At 46.9% G+C, this 24,269-nt stretch overlaps 1 protein-coding gene across 2 annotated transcripts in view; it reads right to left on the bottom strand.

Moving 5' to 3' along the window:
- MYO5B (myosin VB) overlaps positions 1-24,269 on the bottom strand; it is a 131,473-nt gene that overhangs the window by 612 nt on the left and 106,592 nt on the right. Inside the window, exons 18-38 of one of the 2 annotated variants that reach the window (XM_075268278.1) lie at positions 24,098-24,209; positions 23,622-23,833; positions 23,136-23,292; positions 22,777-23,016; positions 17,955-18,191; positions 17,292-17,376; positions 9,388-9,536; positions 9,044-9,163; positions 8,733-8,873; positions 8,117-8,176; positions 6,809-7,045; positions 6,622-6,710; positions 6,277-6,354; positions 5,744-5,942; positions 5,080-5,173; positions 4,839-4,982; positions 4,093-4,244; positions 3,727-3,816; positions 3,437-3,587; positions 1,784-2,072; positions 465-639 (exon numbers count right to left, since the gene is read on the bottom strand). In XM_075268278.1, coding sequence (XP_075124379.1) covers positions 465-639; positions 1,784-2,072; positions 3,437-3,587; positions 3,727-3,816; positions 4,093-4,244; positions 4,839-4,982; positions 5,080-5,173; positions 5,744-5,942; positions 6,277-6,354; positions 6,622-6,710; positions 6,809-7,045; positions 8,117-8,176; positions 8,733-8,873; positions 9,044-9,163; positions 9,388-9,536; positions 17,292-17,376; positions 17,955-18,191; positions 22,777-23,016; positions 23,136-23,292; positions 23,622-23,833; positions 24,098-24,209 — 3,211 coding nt within the window. The remainder of the gene's footprint in view (positions 1-464; positions 640-1,783; positions 2,073-3,436; positions 3,588-3,726; positions 3,817-4,092; positions 4,245-4,838; positions 4,983-5,079; positions 5,174-5,743; positions 5,943-6,276; positions 6,355-6,621; positions 6,711-6,808; positions 7,046-8,116; positions 8,177-8,732; positions 8,874-9,043; positions 9,164-9,387; positions 9,537-17,291; positions 17,377-17,954; positions 18,192-22,776; positions 23,017-23,135; positions 23,293-23,621; positions 23,834-24,097; positions 24,210-24,269) is intronic. The other variant, XM_075268285.1, reaches the window with a different exon arrangement.

The raw sequence follows: 24,269 nt of genomic DNA, 5'->3' as shown, positions 1-24,269 counted from the left end.
AGGAAGAATTCAGTTCTGGACAGGACACTTCTATGTATCGTTCTATGAGACTATGTACAACATGGAGTCAGTACTGATTTACTTGGTAAAGGGGTATGAAGACTTTTGCAAGTGAATAATTTATTGTTCCAGTATATCTAAGAGAAGCAACGGTAGAAATAGTCTAGACTGAAAATTTGCTAAACCTTATGTGTATACAGTTCTAATGCAAACATGTGTGTCTCTATGGTAAGAGACTACAATCAAATCTGTGTGTCTCTATGGTAAGAGACTACAATCAAATCTGTGTGTAGTCTGATCTTACAGTGTGTTATTCTCCATCTGTCCCCTGTACTGTAAGAGCAGTGACTGCAGGATCTCACTACGCAGAGGTTAAAGTTATAAAAATTACAGAATTTATCACTGTCCACAATTGGTCCCGGGAGTCATTGACCCCCCCCGCCGCAGTGTCAGGTCCCCCTTACTTGTTGTGTGGTAAGTGCGGTGCACAGGGAGCAGATGGCCTCCGAGTCCTCCTGGGTTTTCTTTTTCAGCTGCAGGAGTTGTGCGGCCTGGATCAGCGGCTCCATGGTTTGTGCGGCGCCGCTGTTGTGCAGGTTCTTCCCTCGTAGCCATTCCTCCAGCTGACTGATATTATACCTGCAACGCGAGATATTATCTACAGGTCAGACGCCCGGCAATATAGCCGAAGATACATATATATATATATATATAATTGTGAAGTTATTCCAATCATTACCGGTAATCCTGTAATCTATGGAATAATTAGTTATTACTGGAATTTACCTATTTAGTATCCAATGCATTTTAGTTGTTCGCCACGAGGTGGCACTGTGCTACACATTTAAATATGTATGAACATGGCAATATCTGTGCCAAAAAAATGTGATTTCACCCCAACTTGGAATTTTCTGGTTTTACATTACTACATAGCTGCAGCCCCGGGCACCATATAGTGGTGGCTTTGGGGTACCGCACCTCAGTGCATACTACATGAGTAAGAACAGGGCTGCGTCTAGCCCCATCCTGTGCAGTACCAAGACACAGCCGGATCAGGGTGAGGTGCAGGTGACCCCACCGATTGTACACTGATGGCCACCTGGGGGTCAGGAAACCCCTTTAATAATATATATTTGTATAATTTCTAATATACTTTGCATTCCAATGAACATTCTAGATTACATATATGAAAACTTATACAGGAGTGATAGGTCTGACAGCTGAGACTCTGTTACAGTTACATCCAGTTTAGACAATGAGTTTGTATTCCATGTTTAGACATTCGTACCTGCGCTGATACATTGTAACAAACCATCAGGACAGGAAATAAATGTATACTGCTGATGTTTAGCTCACAGAGGATTGTCTAGATTGGATACAACTGTACCAACTTTAAAACTTACCCCCTATTGATCGGGTAAGGAGTAACTTTGTGATCGGTGGGGGTCCTTCTAATCAGACTCCACCGATCCTGACAACAGGGATCTGGATCCCCCACCCTGGATCAGCAGGCCAAGCATGTCAATCATCTCTCCCCGATGCTCCCATGGAAAATGAATGGAGCAACAGGGTGCAAGCTCGACCTGCTGCTCCATCAGGATAGGGACCTGGACCCCCCTTTCAGGATCGTTGGGGGTGTGAGTGGTCTTGACAATGGTGAGTAAAGTATATTGGAAAGTTGCAGAATACCTCATGATTCAATGACTATACAATGGCTGGCTATGGACAGAGGTTGGACACGGCCTGTCCTTCGGCAGAGGTCCTGACCGCCGTCCATCATTACCTGAGCTGCATGCCCGTGCTCCAGGAGCAGACGTCCTTCCTCAGCAGGAGATTGTTCAGGGCTACTGCATTGACCATGTAGAAGAGCTGTTTGAAGACTTGCTGTATGATCTCCGGGTCTAGGCCGTGTTCACACATAACGCTGTTGAATAAGTTCAGCTGGCGAATCACGGCTTCCAGGCTGTAGGAGTTGTCACCTCCGTCCACCATGCTGGACGACCTCTTCCGATAACCCGTCGGCTTCACCCCGGACAGACCCTGGATACTCTCATTTTCCAACATGGCAGAAACTACAATGAAAGACAAGAGAAGCTGTATGAAAAAAACATGGCTGCAAACATAGGTCACACATGTAGTGAGGTGTAAGGATAGCAACATGGGAAGACGAGCAACTAGAAATACTTGGAGAACCTGAGAATCACATTGTGTCATGTTATACAGCAGAAGTACATCTTAAAAAGCAAGGCTGCAGTGTAAAGCATGGGATGGAATAAAGCTGAAGTGTAAAGCGTGGGATGGGATAAAGCTGCAGTATAAAGCGTGGGATGGGATAAAGCTTCAGTGTAAAGCATGGGACAGGACAATGCTGAAGTGTAAAGCATGGGATGTGATAAAGCTGCAGTGTAAGTCATGGGATGGCATAAAGCTGCAGTGTAAAGCATGGGATGTGATAAAGCTGCAGTGTAAAGCATGGGATGGGATAAATCTGCAGTGTAAAGCATGGAATGGGATAAAGCTGCAGTGTAAAGCATGGGATGGGATAAAGCTGCAGTGTAAAGCATGGAATGGGATAAACCTGCAGTGTAAAGCATGGAATGGGATAAACCTGCAGTGTAAAGCATGGGATGGGATAAAGCTGCAGTGTAAAGCATGGGATGGGATAAAGCTGCAGTGTAAAGCATGGAATGGGATAAACCTGCAGTGTAAAGCATGGGATGGGATAAAGCTGCAGTGTAAAGCATGGGATGGGATAAATCTGCAGTGTAAAGCATGGAATGGGATAAACCTGCAGTGTAAAGCATGGGATGGGATAAACCTGCAGTGTAAAGCATGGGATGGGATAAAGCTGCAGTGTAAAGCATGAGGGAAAAAGGTAGAGTAGCATTTTCATGAGACAGGAAGTGAATTTCAGAGTATGACAGACTTAAAGACTGTAGACACCTCCTGGCAACTTCACTAACCAATCAATATTAATTCCCTTAAAGTAAACCTCCAGTTACAACACAACTTTCCATAAATGAATAATACAGGTGAATATAAGAAACTTTGTAATATATCTTACTAAACACTTTTTAGGCTGCCTCTTCTTCCTTTTACAGAATCCATCTCTGTCCTCAGCTGACACGCAAGTCTATGGAGAGGGGCCTCATTCTGTGCAGTGGTAGAGCCTTAGCGTGTAGACACAGCAGTGTCAGCAGAGTCCCCTCACGTGCAGAGTAGCAGGAAAAGCTGTATTTTCCATCAGTCTCCTACTCCCCTTTCCATAGACTTCTATGTAAAACATAACATCTGATAAATGGAGAAGGAAACAGATTTCTTTAATAAGATATTTTACAAAGTTTCTTATATTCACCCGTACTATTCATTTATAAAAAGTTGTCTTATAGTCGGAGGTTCACTTTAAGGCAAGGCCTTCTCACTCCTATTATCTTACCTATCATTGGTTGGAGTAATCCTTCAGCGATCTTTATGAGCTGCTGGTAGATCTGGATGGACAGATCACTGAGGACCTGGCGATACTCCGTGAGGTCAAAGTTGCGGAGACAATGCTCGTTCTGCTTGGGAGAGTTACTGGTCATGAAACCCTGGAAAAAAAACATGAGATATGAATATGGGTCCTATGTGGCAGAAGAGGACAAATTCTGGCTTAGGGGACGATGTGTGACCCAAACTGCTGATGCCCCGTCACCCACTGGTGACATACTGTACATGCCCTCTACTCACCTCGTCCCCGCTGTATTGCTTCAGACAATGAAGGAGACGGCTTGAGTTTGACAACCAGAAAGATGTCACTTGGAAATCATCATTGTGTTTCTGTCAACAGCAAAGAGCAATAATATTACATAAAGTCCATCCACAGAAGTCGTCAGAGACGTGATCCCTCTGTTATTCCTTTTGGAAATGTGTTACCTTTCCCCTTGTTTATGCCTTTCCAGGAGGAATAACAGAGGAACGGTAACATTCAGACTTCACCAATAACAACTAGCAGAGTTATGAGCGCAGCTCTGGAGAATGACGCAGGCTGTACGGTTCTAAAGTCTAAAAGAGCGCCCCACATCCATCTTACAGAAGACAATGAGCCGGCCGTACCTTCAGCACTTTCTTAATGCCGTTGATGGTGGAGGTGAGGAGGGAGTGAACCTTCTGGTCATCATTGATGTAGTCTGCGTGCCTGATACACATGAAGAGGATGTAAGCCGGCAGGCACGGCACACTTGTAGATGTCATCTGAGGTTTCAGATCTGGGAGGAAAAAAAAAAAAAAAAGAATATTTTTTCAATGGCTTCCCTATGAGTAGACTATAGTGTGCGGGCCCCATCAAACAGCTCCCCATATCTCCATCCCTGTATTCCCAGTATTGAGGGGTCAGGGTGCTGGCGTCACTATATATATTCCCCAGATTCCTGACCTATGTGTGGTCCAGGGCAGGTCTTTAATAGGCCTCAGCACCAGGAGTGGGTCCGGGGTCATAAAAGGCTGCACGTCAGGGCAGATCATGGGAGCGAGAGGAGGTGCCTGGGTCTGTCGTGGAGATCTAAGTTTGGTGAGACCAAACTGGGATTTGTGTTTTGTTCAAGTAAGCCACACGTATAGTCAGCCTGATTCTGTATTAGTTAGAGCTTGGACGAGCAGGAGTTTTGTTTTTCCTTTTGCCTGACGTCAAGGTTGTATTTCATTTTGCTTATTTTTGTACCTGACCTGAAGGTTTATTTATTTTGCTGTGTTTTTTCTGTTTGCACCAGATTTTGTGTCCCTGTCTCTGACTAGTTGGTTCCGCACCATTGCTGCTACCTTCCCCACAGGGGGGTAAACTTAAAGTAGTAAAGATTTCTGACCTAAAATGAGGTTCCTGACAAGGAGTGGCTCGTCGTCCTTGTAATACTCCAACATTCCTTGGAAATCCTTCTCGATGCGTTGCACCGTCGCCTGTCTGCTCAGTTCTGACTGCCTCCTCTCCGGCTGGATGATGTCTGTCACTCCTGCACAATATACCGTATGAACAAAACAAACAAAGACAACTTGCAACGTCGCTTTCATTTCTGCTTTACATTTGGGCTAATAGAATTTGCACATTACCTTCAGATTCTTGAACTTTCTTCAGATAAAGCTTCAGCTGTTTCTTTAATTTCTTCTCGTTCTTCTCCGATTTTTCCAGCAATTCCTTCAGGTCCTGAAGAGAGATAGCAATGAAATCATCAGATCGGATATCCCCAAATGTGCAAAAATGAAGCTGCAAAAACGGGAGCTTTTCCATGTTTTCACTCCGTAGTCATGTGCCATTGTGGATATCATGGCTATACAACCTGCAAGACCATCAGCCTCTCACACCTCTGTCTGTAAAAATTAACAAAAAAAGAATGGGTACCGTAATGGGTACCTGACACACCCCATTATAGTCACTGGGGTCCTTTGGGTTCCTGTGTTGTCATTTAGATACCATGACCCACTCATGATGGTAGTCCTGTTCCTAGGAAGGTGTGAACTTACTTTATTCATCTGTATTTTTGGGTAAGGTAGTCCCATCAGGACAATATAAGGAGTAGCCCCTTGCTCTAGCCGACTTCAGCCCATTCATGAATGTCCTCAAGTGATATGACATTCCCTGCTGTTTGCTGGGGTCTCAGGAGCCAGGCCCAAATTGCTGATCAATGTGATCGCTCTCAGATTAAAGGTGTGATGAGACAATCCCTTTAAGCCTCTATACTTAACCATTCTCCGTATTGCATATGGATATCCTTACCAGATTCTCATTGGTGAGCCGGGTGATCTCGTGTTGTAGTCCGAGCTCCACCTGCGCCTCCGGGGACAGCTGCATGGCGTGGAGCAGAACCTGCTGCTGTTTCTCCAGCTCCTCTTTCAGCGCTTCGATCTGGTCGGACATGGCCTCCACCTCATCATTGTGCTGCTGGCTCTGGGCCTGTAACTGAGCCTCCAGGAGCCTGAGGGATCGAGACCAGAGCGCCGTTCACAAACTGTAACTCAGGACCCCCATGGTGAGCAGCCCTTTAATTTTTTGCAACCGCCACTTTTATTGCACAGAAAAGTCCCAAATTAGGACGCACACCATAACAGCACTATAATTTGCAACCCTTCTAAGTTTTGCATGAGAAATAGCGCCTCCCATGGACCAACAGAAGAATTATTCTGCTCATAAAAGATGCAAGTTTCAATTTCTAGTGCAAGGAATTGTGGAATTTATAAATCTGGTGCAAGACCGAAATTGAAAAGTAGAAAATGAGAACAGTAAAGGAGAAGAAGGAGAGGACAGACAACCTGGCGACTTGCTTTAAGCCCTGATAGGCCAGGCCCAGCTCGCCGTCTTCATTCAGGTACCCCCAGTCCTCAGTCTTTCTAGAGAGAAAGGACAGAGAAAAGGAAAGGAGAACAAGATTCCGGAGAAAGATACAAAATAGGATCAGACGGAAAGTAAAAGTTCTTCAAAAAGTTGTCACGGCCCCTCCCATCAGACTTCACAGGAACCCACTAGAGATGAGCGAACTGATTCATAACAGTTCAGGTTCATTATGACCGTTCCAAAAATTTGGCGGATTTTTGGGATTCCCATATTTTTGTGTTTCGACCTATTCCCAGGATTCAGCATCTCAAGACGCGCTTTACCTATTAGTCTCGCAGACGCCGTGGTACGCCTCAATGGCGTCATCTTGGTCCATCTCCTTGTTGCTGTTAGTCCAGTTTGCTTCAGAATCCTGCATAAAAACAGATCCAAATGATAAATTTGCACAATTTACAGATTTGACAATTTTGCAAACATAAGAAGCCTTAGGTTATCCCTCCAGTCCTTTACCGCGTTCTTGTCGGAATCCTTCTGCTGGGCAGAGTTCACAATCTGCGTCCTGAGGATGAGGACCTCTTCCTTCCGCACCTCCAGCTCCTCGAGGGCGGTCTTCAGCTGGTTCAGGAGGAGGGTGTATCCACTGGGCTCGTCGTTGGAGTCTGCGTCCCCTGCTGAATCGGCAATGGCTTTTCTTAGTTCATTCAACTCGTTCTTCAGCTTCTTGTTTTCAGACTCCAGTTCTTGCCTCTGGAATAAGAGAAATATACAAGTTTTTTTTTGTTTTTTTTCTCTATCAGTATGTCTTTGTAGAATGGGAGGAAATCCAAACTCCTTGCAGATGTTGTTCCTGGTGGGATTTGAACCCATGACTCCAGTGCTGCAAGGCTGCAGTGCTAACCACTGAGCCAACGTGTTACCCCAGTAATATACAAATTATGACATGGCCCACCAGCCCTGGTCAGTGGCAGTATATGCAGTACACCAGTCTATCAAGAAAATACATAAAGGAATGGGGCCAAATTTTACGTAGTTTCCTCTTCTTGGAGGACGCCACCACCCCAATTCAGGAAGCTAGCATTGGTTGTCTTCCCTCTTTTCCACCACCATACGGGCCAAACCAAATTCATTCCTTTCTTGCCAAAAATTTGCGAAATCATTCCCTTCTTATCTATCCTACTGGCAACACAAGTAGTCAAGAAGTGACCCACGACTGCAGAATCCGACTACGCAAAGTTTGTTTGTTATCTGTTAGCATGGAGACATATAAGGGCTCGTTCACACGGGCACAGAGGGGGCGGATTATGGCGCGTATTCCACGTCATAATCCGCCGCGTCACAACGGTGGTCTATGGAGACCGCCAGGCTAATTTTTTCTGTGAGCGGCATGCTGCATATTGGAAAAAAGAAGCATCTTTAGGTGGATTCCACGGCTCGTCTAGCCGCGGCGTCCGCAACATCCGGGGATGGCCCATTCATTTGAGCCAACTCCGGAGGGGGAAGCCGCGACTGTCAGAAGCCGCGACAGTCGTGGCAGGTGGGTTTGGACCCGAGAGTGACGCGGCTCCCCGCGTTACTCTCGGTGCCAAAATCCGCCATACTGCTCCCCATGTGAACTTACATAAAGTCTGCCTAGAAGCTGTAGACACTATAGGTTTTCTTTTGACCATCAATTGAGTAGGGTTCTCCTTGGACTTCTGGTACGCCATAGCACTTACAAAGGTATATATTATATACACACAATACCAAAACTTTAACATGGACTCAATAAGTGAAATGTGCGTCATAGATAATCTGTATACCAAGTATCTGCACTATTACCTTCAGATTGTTGTAGGCGATGTCTGTGTCCCGGTCTGCGTCGTTTGCTGTCTCGATGACCTGGATACACGGAGGATATTGTTACACTTGGCTGCATAATACATAAGTACCCAGTAGTAGAATGTGTTACGCCTGGTGGTGTCTGGGAACTTCCATACTATCACCTTCCTATTACGCGTCAGTCGGTGACCTGACGTGGTCTTAAAGAGCTTTCCAGTATGTTGCGATTCTGCTCCCATTGTCTTGTGACTCACAGGCGTGGTACACAAATGGTCACTTTCCATAGAGACAGTGGGACATGGGACCGTAGGAGTTTGGGGATGACTTGTTGAAGGGTGTTGTGGGCCTGTTCTGAGATAAGCTGAAACCATCACCTTATGTGAATGGTGGATCCTGTGTTATCTATAGGTGTTACCCGTCATTGTAATCCTGTCTGTGATAATAATGAGATGACTGCTGGGAAGTGATCTCGACAGAACAGGAATTCACTATTTTTAAATACAGATGTATTAGGGACATGGGAAATGTAAAAATATTCTCCAAAAAATCTTTAAAAAATTAAAGTCCTATCTCGTGTTGTAATTGATCAGGAACATATAGAAATGTCCGGGGTCACCTGAGACTTTTTGTTTTCTTGCTGTTCCTTCTTGTCCAGTTGGTTTTGCAGTTTCTTCCTCTCCAGCTCCAGTTCCCGCACCCTCTTCTGGAGCTTCAGGAACAGAGTCATGTCCATGGCAGCCTTCTCCAGCCCGGCCTCCTGCGAGGACAAGTGTCATAGACAGGACAATGATATATCATGCGCTATATATACACATGGTGGCACATGAGAAACATAAAACAGTGAAGTGTAGACATCTAAGGTCTTGCAGAAATGATTCACAGTCCTGAACATGGACACCTAGGTGAGTTGCGTTGTGATGCTCTTACCTCCACCTCCATAATGGTATCCTCCGTGTCCCCAATTTCAGAGGTGGATATTGAAGGGTAGTTGGAATCAGATTCCAGACTGCTTTGGTTGGATGGGTTTCTGCGATGTCCTGGTGTTTGCTAGAAAATGGAATGAATAAATCTGTAGTCAATACTATACGGTGAGACTGCCCAATAGTCCGAGCCACTGATTTCCGTTTTTTACTCTCCTCCATAACTTTTTTATACCATGGTCAGTTCCCTGCCAGAAAAGTCTTCTAAGAAGTTGCCCTTGTTAGACCAATTTCATTGATTCGGAAATGTCCTTGAAGTCAGTTGCCCCATTGCACCCTCCCCTTGCTGACCTTGATGAGGGTGACCTCTTCCCGCAGGTTGTCATATCTCTGCTCCAGCCTGGTGTACTCCTTTACTAAATTCTGGTGGCGAGCTCTCTCCTCTTCCAGATCCTTCCGGATTTCCTGATTTTCTTTGAGGGCACTCTGGGTAAACTCATCTAAAAAGGAACAAATCGGATTTACAGAAAATTCAGGACCGATCATTAAATTACACATCAGTGTAGCCTTATAAGCACTGAAATGAAAGGGGTGACCAAAATACCAAATATATGGATTGTATGTGAGGACTGCGGCCAGGGATGACCGCCATAATGCCAATAATATGGCATGTGAGCGGCGTGCCTGCACATTGGCTAAAGTAGTTACATGCTGCCGGCTAGTAAACACATTCCTGAGGACTGCCAGAAATCCAGCGCTGGATCGCCAGGGGAATGGAAAGCCGAATATTGAATCTTTAACCATTGTAAATGAATTTGGAGATCCTCCTCGCTAACACAGATATAAGTTGTGCGGAGCTGATGACTTACTGGGCATACCAATGGTGGTGATGGGAACTGAGTGGACATACCTATGGGAGTGACAGGGGTAACTAGACAATACCTATGGGAGTGAGAGGGGTAACTGGACATACCCATGGGAGTGAGAGGGGTAACTGGACATACCTATGGGAGTGAGAGGGGTAACTGGACATACCCATGGGAGTGAGAGGGGTAACTGGACATACCTATGGGAGTGACAGGGGTAACTGGACATACCTATGGGAGTGACAGGGGTAACTGGACATACCTATGGGAGTGACAGGGGTAACTAGACAATACCTATGGGAGTGACAGGGGTAACTGGACATACCTATGGGAGTGACAGGGGTAACTGGACATACCTATGGGAGTGACAGGGGTAACTGGACATACCTATGGGAGTGACAGGGGTAACTGGACATACCTATGGGAGTGACAGGGGTAACTGGACATACCTATGGGAGTGACAGGGGTAACTGGACATACCTATGGGAGTGACAGGGGTAACTGGACATACCTATGGGAGTGAGGGGTAACTGGACATACCTATGGGAGCGACAGGGGTAACTGGACATACCTATGGGAGTGACAGGGATAACTAGACATACCTATGGAAGTGACAGGGGTAACTGGACATACCTATGGGAGTGACAGGGGTAACTGGACATACCTATGGGAGTGACAGGGATAGCTGGACATACCTATGGGAGTGAGGGGTAACTGGACATACCTATGGGAGCGACAGGGGTAACTGGACATACCTATGGGAGTGACAGGGATAACTGGACATACCTATGGGAGTGACAGGGGTAACTGGACATACCTATGGGAGTGAGAGGGGTAACTGGACATACCTATGGGAGTGACAGGGATAACTGGACATACCTATGGGAGTGACAGGGATAACTGGACATACCTATGGGAGTGACAGGGATAACTGGACATACCTATGGGAGTGACAGGGGTAACTGGACATACCTATGGGAGTGACAGGGATAACTGGACATACCTATGGGAGTGACAGGGATAACTGGACATACCTATGGGAGTGACAGGGGTAACTGGACATACTTATGGGAGTGACAGGGGTAACTGGACATACCTATGGGAGTGACAGGGGTAACTGGACATACCTATGGGAGTGACAGGGGTAACTGGACATACCTATGGGAGTGACAGGGGTAACTGGACATACTTATGGGAGTGACAGGGGTAACTGGACATACCTATGGGAGTGACAGGGGTAACTGGACATACCTATGGGAGTGACTGGGATAGCTGGACATACCTATGGGAGTGAGGGGTAACTGGACATACCTATGGGAGCGACAGGGGTAACTGGACATACCTATGGGAGTGACAGGGGTAACTGGACATACTTATGGGAGTGACAGGGGTAACTGGACATACCTATGGGAGTGACAGGGGTAACTGGACATACCTATGGGAGTGACAGGGATAGCTGGACATACCTATGGGAGTGAGGGGTAACTGGACATACCTATGGGAGCGACAGGGGTAACTGGACATACCTATGGGAGTGACAGGGATAACTGGACATACCTATGGGAGTGACAGGGGTAACTGGACATACCTATGGGAGTGACAGGGGTAACTGGACATACCTATGGGAGTGACAGGGATAACTGGACATACCTATGGGAGTGACAGGGATAACTGGACATACCTATGGGAGTGACAGGGGTAACTGGACATACCTATGGGAGTGACAGGGGTAACTGGACATACCTATGGGAGTGACAGGGATAACTGGACATACCTATGGGAGTGACAGGGATAACTGGACATACCTATGGGAGTGACAGGGATAACTGGACATACCTATGGGAGTGACAGGGGTAACTGGACATACCTATGGGAGTGACAGGGATAACTGGACATACCTATGGGAGTGACAGGGATAACTGGACATACCTATGGGAGTGACAGGGGTAACTGGACATACTTATGGGAGTGACAGGGGTAACTGGACATACCTATGGGAGTGACAGGGGTAACTGGACATACCTATGGGAGTGACAGGGGTAACTGGACATACCTATGGGAGTGACAGGGGTAACTGGACATACTTATGGGAGTGACAGGGGTAACTGGACATACCTATGGGAGTGACAGGGGTAACTGGACATACCTATGGGAGTGACTGGGGTAACTGGACATACCTATGGGAGTGACAGGGGTAATTGGACATACCTATGGGAGTGACAGGGATAACTGGACATACCTATGGGAGTGACAGGGGTAACTGGACATACCTATGGGAGTGACAGGGGTAACTGGACATACCTATGGGAGTGACAGGGGTAACTGGACATACCTATGGGAGTGACAGGGGTAACTGGACATACCTATGGGAGTGACAGGGGTAACTGGACATACCTATGGGAGTGACAGGGGTAACTGGACATACCTATGGGAGTGACAGGGGTAACTGGACATACCTATGGGAGTGACAGGGGTAACTGGACATACCTATGGGAGTGACAGGGGTAACTGGACATACCTATGGGAGTGACAGGGGTAACTGGACATACCTATGGGAGTGACAGGGATAACTGGACATACCTATGGGAGTGACAGGGGTAACTGGACATACCTATGGGAGTGACAGGGGTAACTGGACATACCTATGGGAGTGACAGGGGTAACTGGACATACCTATGGGAGTGACAGGGGTAACTTGACATACCTATGGGAGTGACAGGGGTAACTGGACATACCTATGGGAGTGACAGGGGTAACTGGACATACCTATGGGAGTGACAGGGGTAACTGGACATACCTATGGGAGTGACAGGGGTAACTGGACATACCTATGGGAGTGACAGGGATAACTGGACATACCTATGGGAGTGAGGGGTAACTGGACATACCTATGGGAGTGACAGGGGTAACTGGACATACCTATGGGAGTGACAGGGGTAACTGGACATACTTATGGGAGTGACAGGGGTAACTGGACATACCTATGGGAGTGACAGGGGTAACTGGACATACCTATGGGAGTGACAGGGGTAACTGGACATACCTATGGGAGTGAGGGGTAACTGGACATACCTATGGGAGCGACAGGGGTAACTGGACATACCTATGGGAGTGACAGGGATAACTAGACATACCTATGGAAGTGACAGGGGTAACTGGACATACCTATGGGAGTGACAGGGGTAACTGGACATACCTATGGGAGTGACAGGGATAGCTGGACATACCTATGGGAGTGAGGGGTAACTGGACATACCTATGGGAGCGACAGGGGTAACTGGACATACCTATGGGAGTGACAGGGATAACTGGACATACCTATGGGAGTGACAGGGGTAACTGGACATACCTATGGGAGTGAGAGGGGTAACTGGACATACCTATGGGAGTGACAGGGATAACTGGACATACCTATGGGAGTGACAGGGATAACTGGACATACCTATGGGAGTGACAGGGATAACTGGACATACCTATGGGAGTGACAGGGGTAACTGGACATACCTATGGGAGTGACAGGGATAACTGGACATACCTATGGGAGTGACAGGGATAACTGGACATACCTATGGGAGTGACAGGGGTAACTGGACATACTTATGGGAGTGACAGGGGTAACTGGACATACCTATGGGAGTGACAGGGGTAACTGGACATACCTATGGGAGTGACAGGGGTAACTGGACATACTTATGGGAGTGACAGGGGTAACTGGACATACCTATGGGAGTGACAGGGGTAACTGGACATACCTATGGGAGTGACTGGGATAGCTGGACATACCTATGGGAGTGAGGGGTAACTGGACATACCTATGGGAGCGACAGGGGTAACTGGACATACCTATGGGAGTGACAGGGGTAACTGGACATACCTATGGGAGTGACAGGGGTAACTGGACATACTTATGGGAGTGACAGGGGTAACTGGACATACCTATGGGAGTGACAGGGGTAACTGGACATACCTATGGGAGTGACAGGGATAGCTGGACATACCTATGGGAGTGAGGGGTAACTGGACATACCTATGGGAGCGACAGGGGTAACTGGACATACCTATGGGAGTGACAGGGATAACTGGACATACCTATGGGAGTGACAGGGGTAACTGGACATACCTATGGGAGTGAGAGGGGTAACTGGACATACCTATGGGAGTGACAGGGATAACTGGACATACCTATGGGAGTGACAGGGATAACTGGACATACCTATGGGAGTGACAGGGGTAACTGGACATACCTATGGGAGTGACAGGGATAACTGGACATACCTATGGGAGTGACAGGGATAACTGGACATACCTATGGGAGTGACAGGGGTAACTGGACATACTTATGGGAGTGACAGGGGTAACTGGACATACCTATGGGAGTGACAGGGGTAACTGGACATACCTATGGGAGTGACAGGGGTAACTGGACATACCTATGGGAGTGACAGGGATAACTGGACATACCTATGGGAGTGACAGGGGTAACTGGACATACCTATGGGAGTGACAGGGATAACTGGACATACCTATGGGAGTGACAGGGATAACTGGACATACCTATGGGAGTGACAGGGGTAACTGGACATACTTATGGGAGTGACAGGGGTAACTGGACATACCTATGGGAGTGACAGGGGTAACTGGACATACCTATGGGAGTGACAGGGGTAACTGGACATACCTATGGGAGTGACAGGGGTAACTGGACATACTTATGGGAGTGACAGGGGTAACTGGACATACCTATGGGAGTGACAGGGGTAACTGGACATACCTATGGGAGTGACTGGGGTAACTGGACATACCTATGGGAGTGACAGGGGTAATTGGACATACCTATGGGAGTGACAGGGATAACTGGACATACCTATGGGAGTGACAGGGGTAACTGGACATACCTATGGGAGTGACAGGGATAACTGGACATACCTATGGGAGTGACAGGGATAACTGGACATACCTATGGGAGTGACAGGGGTAACTGGACATACTTATGGGAGTGACAGGGGTAACTGGACATACCTATGGGAGTGACAGGGGTAACTGGACATACCTATGGGAGTGACAGGGGTAACTGGACATACCTATGGGAGTGACAGGGGTAACTGGACATACTTATGGGAGTGACAGGGGTAACTGGACATACCTATGGGAGTGACAGGGGTAACTGGACATACCTATGGGAGTGACTGGGGTAACTGGACATACCTATGGGAGTGACAGGGGTAATTGGACATACCTATGGGAGTGACAGGGATAACTGGACATACCTATGGGAGTGACAGGGGTAACTGGACATACCTATGGGAGTGACAGGGGTAACTGGACATACCTATGGGAGTGACAGGGGTAACTGGACATACCTATGGGAGTGACAGGGATAACTGGACATACCTATGGGAGTGACAGGGGTAACTGGACATACCTATGGGAGTGACAGGGGTAACTGGACATACCTATGGGAGTGACAGGGGTAACTGGACATACCTATGGGAGTGACAGGGGTAACTTGACATACCTATGGGAGTGACAGGGGTAACTGGACATACCTATGGGAGTGACAGGGGTAACTGGACATACCTATGGGAGTGACAGGGGTAACTGGACATACCTATGGGAGTGACAGGGGTAACTGGACATACCTATGGGAGTGACAGGGATAACTGGACATACCTATGGGAGTGAGGGGTAACTGGACATACCTATGGGAGTGACAGGGGTAACTGGACATACCTATGGGAGTGACAGGGGTAACTGGACATACTTATGGGAGTGACAGGGGTAACTGGACATACCTATGGGAGTGACAGGGGTAACTGGACATACCTATGGGAGTGACAGGGGTAACTGGACATACCTATGGGAGTGACTGGGGTAACTGGACATACCTATGGGAGTGACAGGGGTAACTGGACATACCTATGGGAGTGACAGGGGTAACTGGACATACCTATGGGAGTGACAGGGGTAACTGGACATACCTATGGGAGTGACAGGGATAGCTGGACATACCTGTGGGAGTGAGGGGTAACTGGACATACCTATGGGAGCGACAGGGGTAACTGGACATACCTATGGGAGTGACAGGGATAACTAGACATACCTATGGAAGTGACAGGGGTAACTGGACATACCTATGGGAGTGACAGGGGTAACTGGACATACCTATGGGAGTGACAGGGATAGCTGGACATACCTATGGGAGTGAGGGGTAACTGGACATACCTATGGGAGCGACAGGGGTAACTGGACATACCTATGGGAGTGACAGGGGTAACTGGACATACCTATGGGAGTGACAGGGATAACTGGACATACCTATGGGAGTGACAGGGATAACTGGACATACCTATGGGAGTGACAGGGGTAACTGGACATACCTATGGGAGTGACAGGGGTAACTGGACATACCTATGGGAGTGACAGGGGTAACTGGACATACCTATGGGAGTGACAGGGATAACTGGACATACCTATGGGAGTGACAGGGGTACTGGACATACCTATGGGAGTGACAGGGGTAACTGGACATACCTATGGGAGTGACAGGGGTAACTGGACATACCTATGGGAGTGACAGGGGTAACTGGACATACCTATGGGAGTGACAGGGGTAACTGGACATACCTATGGGAGTGACAGGGGTAACTGGACATACCTATGGGAGTGACAGGGGTAACTGGACATACCTATGGGAGTGACAGGGATAACTGGACATACCTATGGGAGTGACAGGGGTAACTGGACATACCTATGGGAGTGACAGGGGTAACTGGACATACCTATGGGAGTGACAGGGGTAACTGGACATACCTATGGGAGTGACAGGGGTAACTGGACATACCTATGGGAGTGACAGGGGTAACTGGACATACCTATGGGAGTGACAGGGGTAACTGGACATACCTATGGGAGTGACAGGGGTAACTGGACATACCTATGGGAGTGACAGGGGTAACTGGACATACCTATGGGAGTGACAGGGGTAACTGGACATACCTATGGGAGTGACAGGGATTGACTGGATATGCCCATGGATGTGACATGGGTTGAATGGACCTAAGTGGGAGGCAGAGATTGACTGGACATACCTATGCAGATAAGAGATTAGCTGGACCTTCCCAAGGGGGACATAGGGGTTGACAGGTTTAGACTTGGCCATACCTACGGAGGTGACAGGGGTAGACTGGATATACCTATGAAGGTGACAGGGGTAGACTGGACATACCTATGGGAGTAACTGGACCTACTTGTTTGATTACGGGTTCCCAGGAAGTTGTTCACCCTTCATGTCTTAGAAAGTTAAGTGGTTGCCCAGCTAAAAGACACCAGTATACTGAAAGGGAACAATTTCCTTCTGGCTACATACAGTCCTATGATATAACTCGGTACCTTCGGAGCGGAGGAGGATTCGTTGGTTGAGTTCTTCTTTTTCTTCTTTTAATTCGGTGTTTTCCACTTCCAGTTCAGAGATTCTCTGGTTATAAACAAAAAGAAGAGTCAGAATATGACGCCAATGCCCTGACCGGAAATACTCAGCCAGGTGCCCTTAAGTCCCTACTTATTCTCCTTGTAAAAACCTCTACACCTTAAAGTGAACCCCCACTTTTTAACCCTTTGTTGCTTTCAGAACCAACATCCTGTGCCGATTACTTCTCCGAATATATTTTTATAGCGGTCAAAGGTAAACTATTCTGATACAGCGCTCCTAATCCTGGCACAGCTATAGAGTCACGTAATCCAATTCTGTATTTTGTTTCTCTAGTCACCACTAGGGACAGCGCACGGTTTTATCCCAGAGCTCAATACGTAAACTGTATGCAATGAGCTCCCTCTACTGGTAGTGCAAGCATCCAGAAAACCGTATGCCCTGAACCAATCAGAATGCAGAATCTGCTCCTCTATCACAGCGTGAAATCACAGAGGGAGAGAGAGAAGCTGCAGCGACAGATCAACAAGTAATAAAAGTAGTTGTAATAATAGTAGTAGACATAGTAAGAGTAGTAATAATAGTAGTAATAACGGTAGTAGTATTAGTAGGACATGGATAGGTACCTGTTGCAGCTGTTGCTTCTCATTCATATACAAGTCCTCCGTGATCTTCCTTTCGTCTCTGGTCTTGGCGAGTTCTGCTCTGAGGGCCTCGATCTCCTCCTGCAAGCTGCTTAGCTGGTTCTCGTCCTGCTGGTTCTGCCGCTGCCGCTCCAGCTCCTTCTGCAGCTTCTCCACTTCCGCTGTGTGCGCCGAGGTTACGACAGCGAGTTGTTCCTTCAGGTCTTTGTGCTCTTTGTTCTAGACAAAATAGACAGGGTTCACTAGACACCAAGAGAAACCTACATACAGACCTGGGAGGAGACGCGAGGTTTTCGGCGCCTCACATCATTGTTCATATGGCCTCACACCTTTCCCTTTGTGACTATGCTCGGTTCATCACACTACAAAGCTGTAGTGAAGATCTGGTCACGCCACCCAGTCTGCAAGAGCCGGACGCACATACAGCTCATGAATAGGGTTGAGCGATCGTGTTCGTAAAAGATCGGATTCCGATCAGCGATCGAGAAAATTTCACGATCGCGATCGGAATTCTGAACACGATCTTTTTAGGTGGGATCGAGATCGGTGATTATTTCCCACAATGCTTTGCTACTTTGCATTCTGAGCAGAGTGTATACTCAGTGTGAAGGTTCTGCTGCCGTTCCATAGGAATGAATGGAAGCAGCTGGCACACAGCCTTAACCCCCTGCGCACTGGCTGCGTCCGTTCATTCTAATGGGAGACTAGCTAACATCTCTAGTAGCTACTTACCTGCAGAGATGGCTGGTCCAGTGCCCGGTGTTCTCGTTCTTCTGCGCCTCGCTGCCCCCGCCTCCCAGGTTAGTGTTAAAGAGCTAGGAAGAAGGCGGGGCTTGTGACTTAGGAGAGTGTGGGCGGGTACTGGGAGGGGAGACATCACGTCTCCCCTCCCAGTACCCGCCTACAACCTCCTAACCTGGGAGGCAGCGAGGCGAAGAAGAACGAGAACACCGGGCACCGGACCAGCCATCTCTGTAGGTAAGTGGACACCAGGGGGGACTAAGTAGCCAGAGGATTAAAAAAAAAAAATCCTCTGGCTACTTAGTGATAAAAAAAATCACTGCACAGCGTGGATTCTAACAATTAAAGCATTCAATTGTTAGATTCCATGCTGTATAGTGAATAGGATTGTTTTTAAAATCCGATCTCCGATTAGTAAAAAAAATCCCTTTGACTTGCATTGGGATCGGAATTGGGATTGAGATCGGGTTCGAAAGAAAAATGATCGGAAATCGGACTTCAAAATCGATCCAGAAAAGTCAAGATCGGCTCAACCCTACTCATGAAAGATCTTTTATCCTGGCTTCTGATAGACACTGATGCCGAGTAACGTGTGATCCACCCTACCCTACTGCAGCCTGCTCTGAATACTCTCATCTCTCTGTACACTGATACGCAGTCTTTGTGATTCAGCCTTCCTACTTCTGTACTTTTCTCCTATCTACAATTATTGTGATCTGCCCTCCCTGAAGACTTGGGTGCTTTCTGCTTTCCACACTCCTAACCTACCACCTCCTCCCTCTCCCTGCTGCTATCTCTAACAATGAAAAGAGGTAGGGCAAAACCAGAAACACAACACTGCCGCCATCTTGAGAGAACTAACCAGGGGTCCTCAAACTTTTCAAACACGGGGCCAGTTCACTGTCCCTCAAAACACTGGAGGGCCGAAACATTTCGCCTCAGGCGGCAAAAAGGCTAGGTTCACCCCTGCTCCTCAGTATGCCCCTACCCCACAGTATTATATACTCCTCAGTACCCCCCCCCCCACTGTATTGTATACTCCTCAGTACCCCCCCCCCACACACTGTATTATATACTCCTCAGTACCCCCCACTGTATTATATACTCCTCAGTACCCCCCACTGTATTATATACTGCTCAGTACCCCCCCACTGTATTATATACTCCTCAGTAACCCCCACACTGTATTATATGCTCATCAGTACCCCCCACCCCACCGTATTATATACTCCTCAGTACCCTCCCACTATATTATATGCTCATCAGTACCCTCCCCCCACTGTATTATAAAACAAAACAAAGACACCGAGCGCACTAAGTGTAGTATTTGAGAGTACACAAATGATTAAAAACTGGGTAAGTATTAATGTGGACCAGATGGCCTCTCACCTTATGAGGTTGTGAACAGTCACAACACTTGAAATCGTATTAGGGTGAGAGTGGCAGCAGTTCAATCCGTCACCGGAGAACCGGAGGAAATACTGAAGAGGAAAAGGGGACCAAAGGTCCGTTGAGGGAGAACCGCGCACACTGGTATGTTTAGGAAGATGGTAAACCAGGGTCCAATCACATAGGGTTTATTGGGTAGTTAAAAATACAGCATACAGCACGACGCGTTTCGGGCCTTACACTGGCCCTTTCTCAAGTGCAAAAAAACGAGAGCAGGTCCCGTCAGGTCAGACGCTTGTGTCAAAAAAACGCGTCGTGCTGTATGCTGTATTTTTAACTACCCAATAAACCCTATGTGATTGGACCCTGGTTGGTTTACCATCTTCCTAAACATATCAGTGTGCGCGGTTCTCCCTCAACGGACCTTTGGTCCCCTTTTCCTCCCCACTGTATTATATGCTCATCAGTACCCTCCCCCCACTGTATTATAAGCTCATCAGTACCCCCCACTGTATTATATGCTCATCAGTACCCTCCCCCCACTGTATTATATGCTCATTAGTACCCTCCTCCCACTATATTATATGCTGATGAGCATATAATACAGTGGGGGTATTGATGAGCATATAATACAGTGGGGGGAGGGTACTGATGAGCATATAATACAGTGGGGGGTACTGATGAGCTTATAATACAGTGGGGGTACTGATGAGCATATAATACAGTGGGGGTATTGATGAGCATATAATACAGTGGGGGTACTGATGAGCATATAATACAGTGGGGGTACTGATGAGCATATAATACAGTGGGGGTATTGATGAGCATATAATACAGTGGGGGTACTGATGAGCATATAATACAGTGGGGGTACTGATGAGCATATAATACAGTGGGGGTACTGATGAGCATATAATACAGTGGGGGTACTGATGAGCATATAATACAGTGGGGGGAGTACCCTCCCCCCCTGTATTATATGCTCATCAGTACAATCACACCCACACTGTCATACTTACCCATGAAGAGCAGCCGCGGTGCGTCCTCCTCCTTCCAGACTGCAGGGGTGATGACATCATCGCGCCTGCGTCGGGGGCAGAGGTCACTCTCTGTAGTCAGTGTAGGCCGCGGTCGGGCGGCTCCTGATAGCTTTCAGTTGTATGTGCAAATGCACATACAACTGAAAGCGGCGATCTGCTCACTAACGGGGAACCGGATTCCCCGTTAGTGAGCGATCCAGGCGACAGCGCGGGCCACATGCGGCGGGCCGCATGTGGCCCGCGGGCCATAGTTTGAGGACCGCTGTTCTATACTGTAGGCTTGCTCCAATCCATCTGTTTTTTCATGTAATTCCAGACAGACTGGATGATGTTGAGATCAGGACTATATCTGTGGAGCCCATATCATCACCTCCAAAGATCATACCAAATACTGATGGGATTTACATTTCTCTTTTCTTCATTCAATTCATTTTGTTTATTGACAAAAATAATCTATTAACCCTTCTATTCCTGGAAGTATTCTCCCACACTTTTCTCACAGTATGAAGTGTCAGAAACAGCAGGACAGCCAGCTGTGTGGAGGAGCTACACAGACTATACAGCGGCAAAATGATAGGAAATATTTATTGTACTCTACTTGGACACTGCCCATTATGTCAGAGGTGTTAGAGGGAAATTAAAGGGGTCTTCTAATTTATATTATTTAATTTATTTTATTTAATTATAAATAAACCTTTATCATTGTATAATGAAATGTTCTGCAACTCCAAGATTTCTGTATGCTGACACAGAATGGAAACCTCTACTACCCATCTGATAATGGCTTGTACACCTCTATCAAGTTGTGCTGGGATTTCCTGCTGTGCTAGAGGCTCTTAGAGCTGCTTCATCCACAGTTTTCACACACCAACCACCACATAGTGTAAAATACCAGTGCATACTCATCACACGCAATGGTTATAAAATTTTAGGCGCTTTGGCAATAACAAAATAGGAACAAAAAAAAGAGCAAAAACAATGTTTTTGCATTACGGTGTAAACGATCAGTAAAAGAAGCTTATTTAGTATTAAGGGACGAAAAGAAAAGATGAAAGCTCAGTATATCCTGCGCAAAGCAAATGAGAAGTGAGTCAGGTTATCCCCAGAGAACAGCGGCGATCGAGAATAATAACAAATAGCAAGTCCGGGCGACTAATCTTATAAAGCCGATTCTACTGTGAAAAGAAGGACTGTAAATCGCTACATGTTCCCTATAACTGATAAGAGAATGTACTGCAAACTGGCGCCGCCGCTATTGTAAATCACCCATTGTGCTGCGGTCCACAGGCTTCATGTATTACAAATAATCCCAAAGCCAAAATAAAGAAACCACTGAACCTTAGTTTGTGCGCTTGGTGTGGTGAGGTTAAAAACGTGGAAAAAATGCTCCATATATACAGTATTGTACAAATTTTTTAGGCAGGTGAAGGGATAATGCATCCAATTAAGAATGCTTTCAGATATAGAATGGTTTAGTCTGTTGTTCTGATCCATCATAGGATAAGCACAACGACCTGAAAAGCTAATATAATGACAGTCACACACGGACCACATTCATCATCATGTAAAAGATGGATGCTACTGTTATGAAGCCAGTGTGAACATCAGCTGTATCTAGTGACCCCATCACTTACCTGTTCGTCAATCTTCCTCTGCAGCTGCACCACTTTGTTCTCCATGCCCACGCTCAGCTTCTTAAAGTGCTCAGCCGTCCTGGCCTCGATCTTCAGCTGTTTGAGCTCACGACGCGCCATCATCCTGCGGAAGTAGCACTGGATAACAATGGCGGCGCTGCGGAACTTGACGAAATTCTTGTGGGCGATCCATCGTCTGAGATACTTCTGAATGATTTTGGCTTTGTGCTGAACCAGGAGCTGGAAAATTATAGAAAGTCACATGACTGAATGACGGTAGCCGTCACTGCAACATGGCACCACAAGAGCTGTATATAGATGTGTATATATATCTATAGGTTATGTCTACAATCCACTACCTGCCGATACGCTCTTCTATCAAACATGCCCCGGGTGTAGGACTGGATAGTGATGGCCGCTCGTCTGGTTCTCTGGTAGACCCGGTAAACACGGATCATTCGGTACTGTTTCTGGAAGCAGATGGCGGCTTTCGTTTTGCGGAGGTGGTCGGCCAACCTGAAAAAGAAAAGAGGTTACTTGGGGAAAAATGTCCGGGTACAACCCTGTATATAATTCTATATGTACAGCTGGTATAAGTTATACACCTTCCTGTATATAGTGATATAGAACATGCTGGAATATATAACCTGGGTATCTCCTGTATATAATTCTATATATACAGCTGGTATAAGCTATACACCTTCCTGTATAGAGTGATATGGGCCATGCTGGTACAACCTGGCTACCTGTATATACAGTACCCATATACTGTATGTATATAGATATTTATTATACGTCTATCATCATATAACATCTCCAGCTATTTCCGATGAAGCCTATGATACCTGCGGGCAAGATGTCCTCGTGTGTATCTCTGGATAGTAATGGCAGCAGCTTTCATCCTCTTATATTTCAGTCTCTGTAACCAGCCACGTACGGTCTTCTGAATCATAATGGTGGCGGCTCGGAACTTGTCAGCGCGCAGTTTCTCCAGATAAGCTACTTGCCCCGCGCGGAAAAAGATCTTGGTTCGTCCAAACTGGAACTTGTCTGGATCCTGATAAAACAATCTGTTATTCAGAACAACCATTCAAGGAGATGATCATATACAGTGAATTACATGATATAATAGTCGAAGTCAGCGTCGATCACAGCTGGTCCACCGAACTCATGTGGTCAGCAGCGGTACTACAAGATGCCTATGAAGGTCCACGAGCGGACATGTAATACTCATACATCCCGAGGACACAAGAGCGAGAGCAGTACGGGATCATGACCAGTGCCTGTAATATCGTTTGCTAATCATCTTGGAGTCTGTCACCTTTATAAGATTTTCTAGCAGATTTTTGCAGGTGATTTTCTTGTCAGGTTGGGATAGATCCTTCTTAGTCATCAATACACGGTATCGGATGAAGAAGTCATGGTAGGTCCACCTGGAAGACATAACATATCCTCAATGCAAACCAACTACAAACACAGAAAACGCGCAGCCA

Source organism: Leptodactylus fuscus, chromosome 1 (assembly GCF_031893055.1).
Source record: "Leptodactylus fuscus isolate aLepFus1 chromosome 1, aLepFus1.hap2, whole genome shotgun sequence".
Lineage (NCBI taxonomy): Eukaryota > Metazoa > Chordata > Amphibia > Anura > Leptodactylidae > Leptodactylus > Leptodactylus fuscus.
The sequence above is the reverse complement of the archived record's forward strand: the minus strand, read 5'-3'. Positions and strand labels throughout refer to the sequence as shown.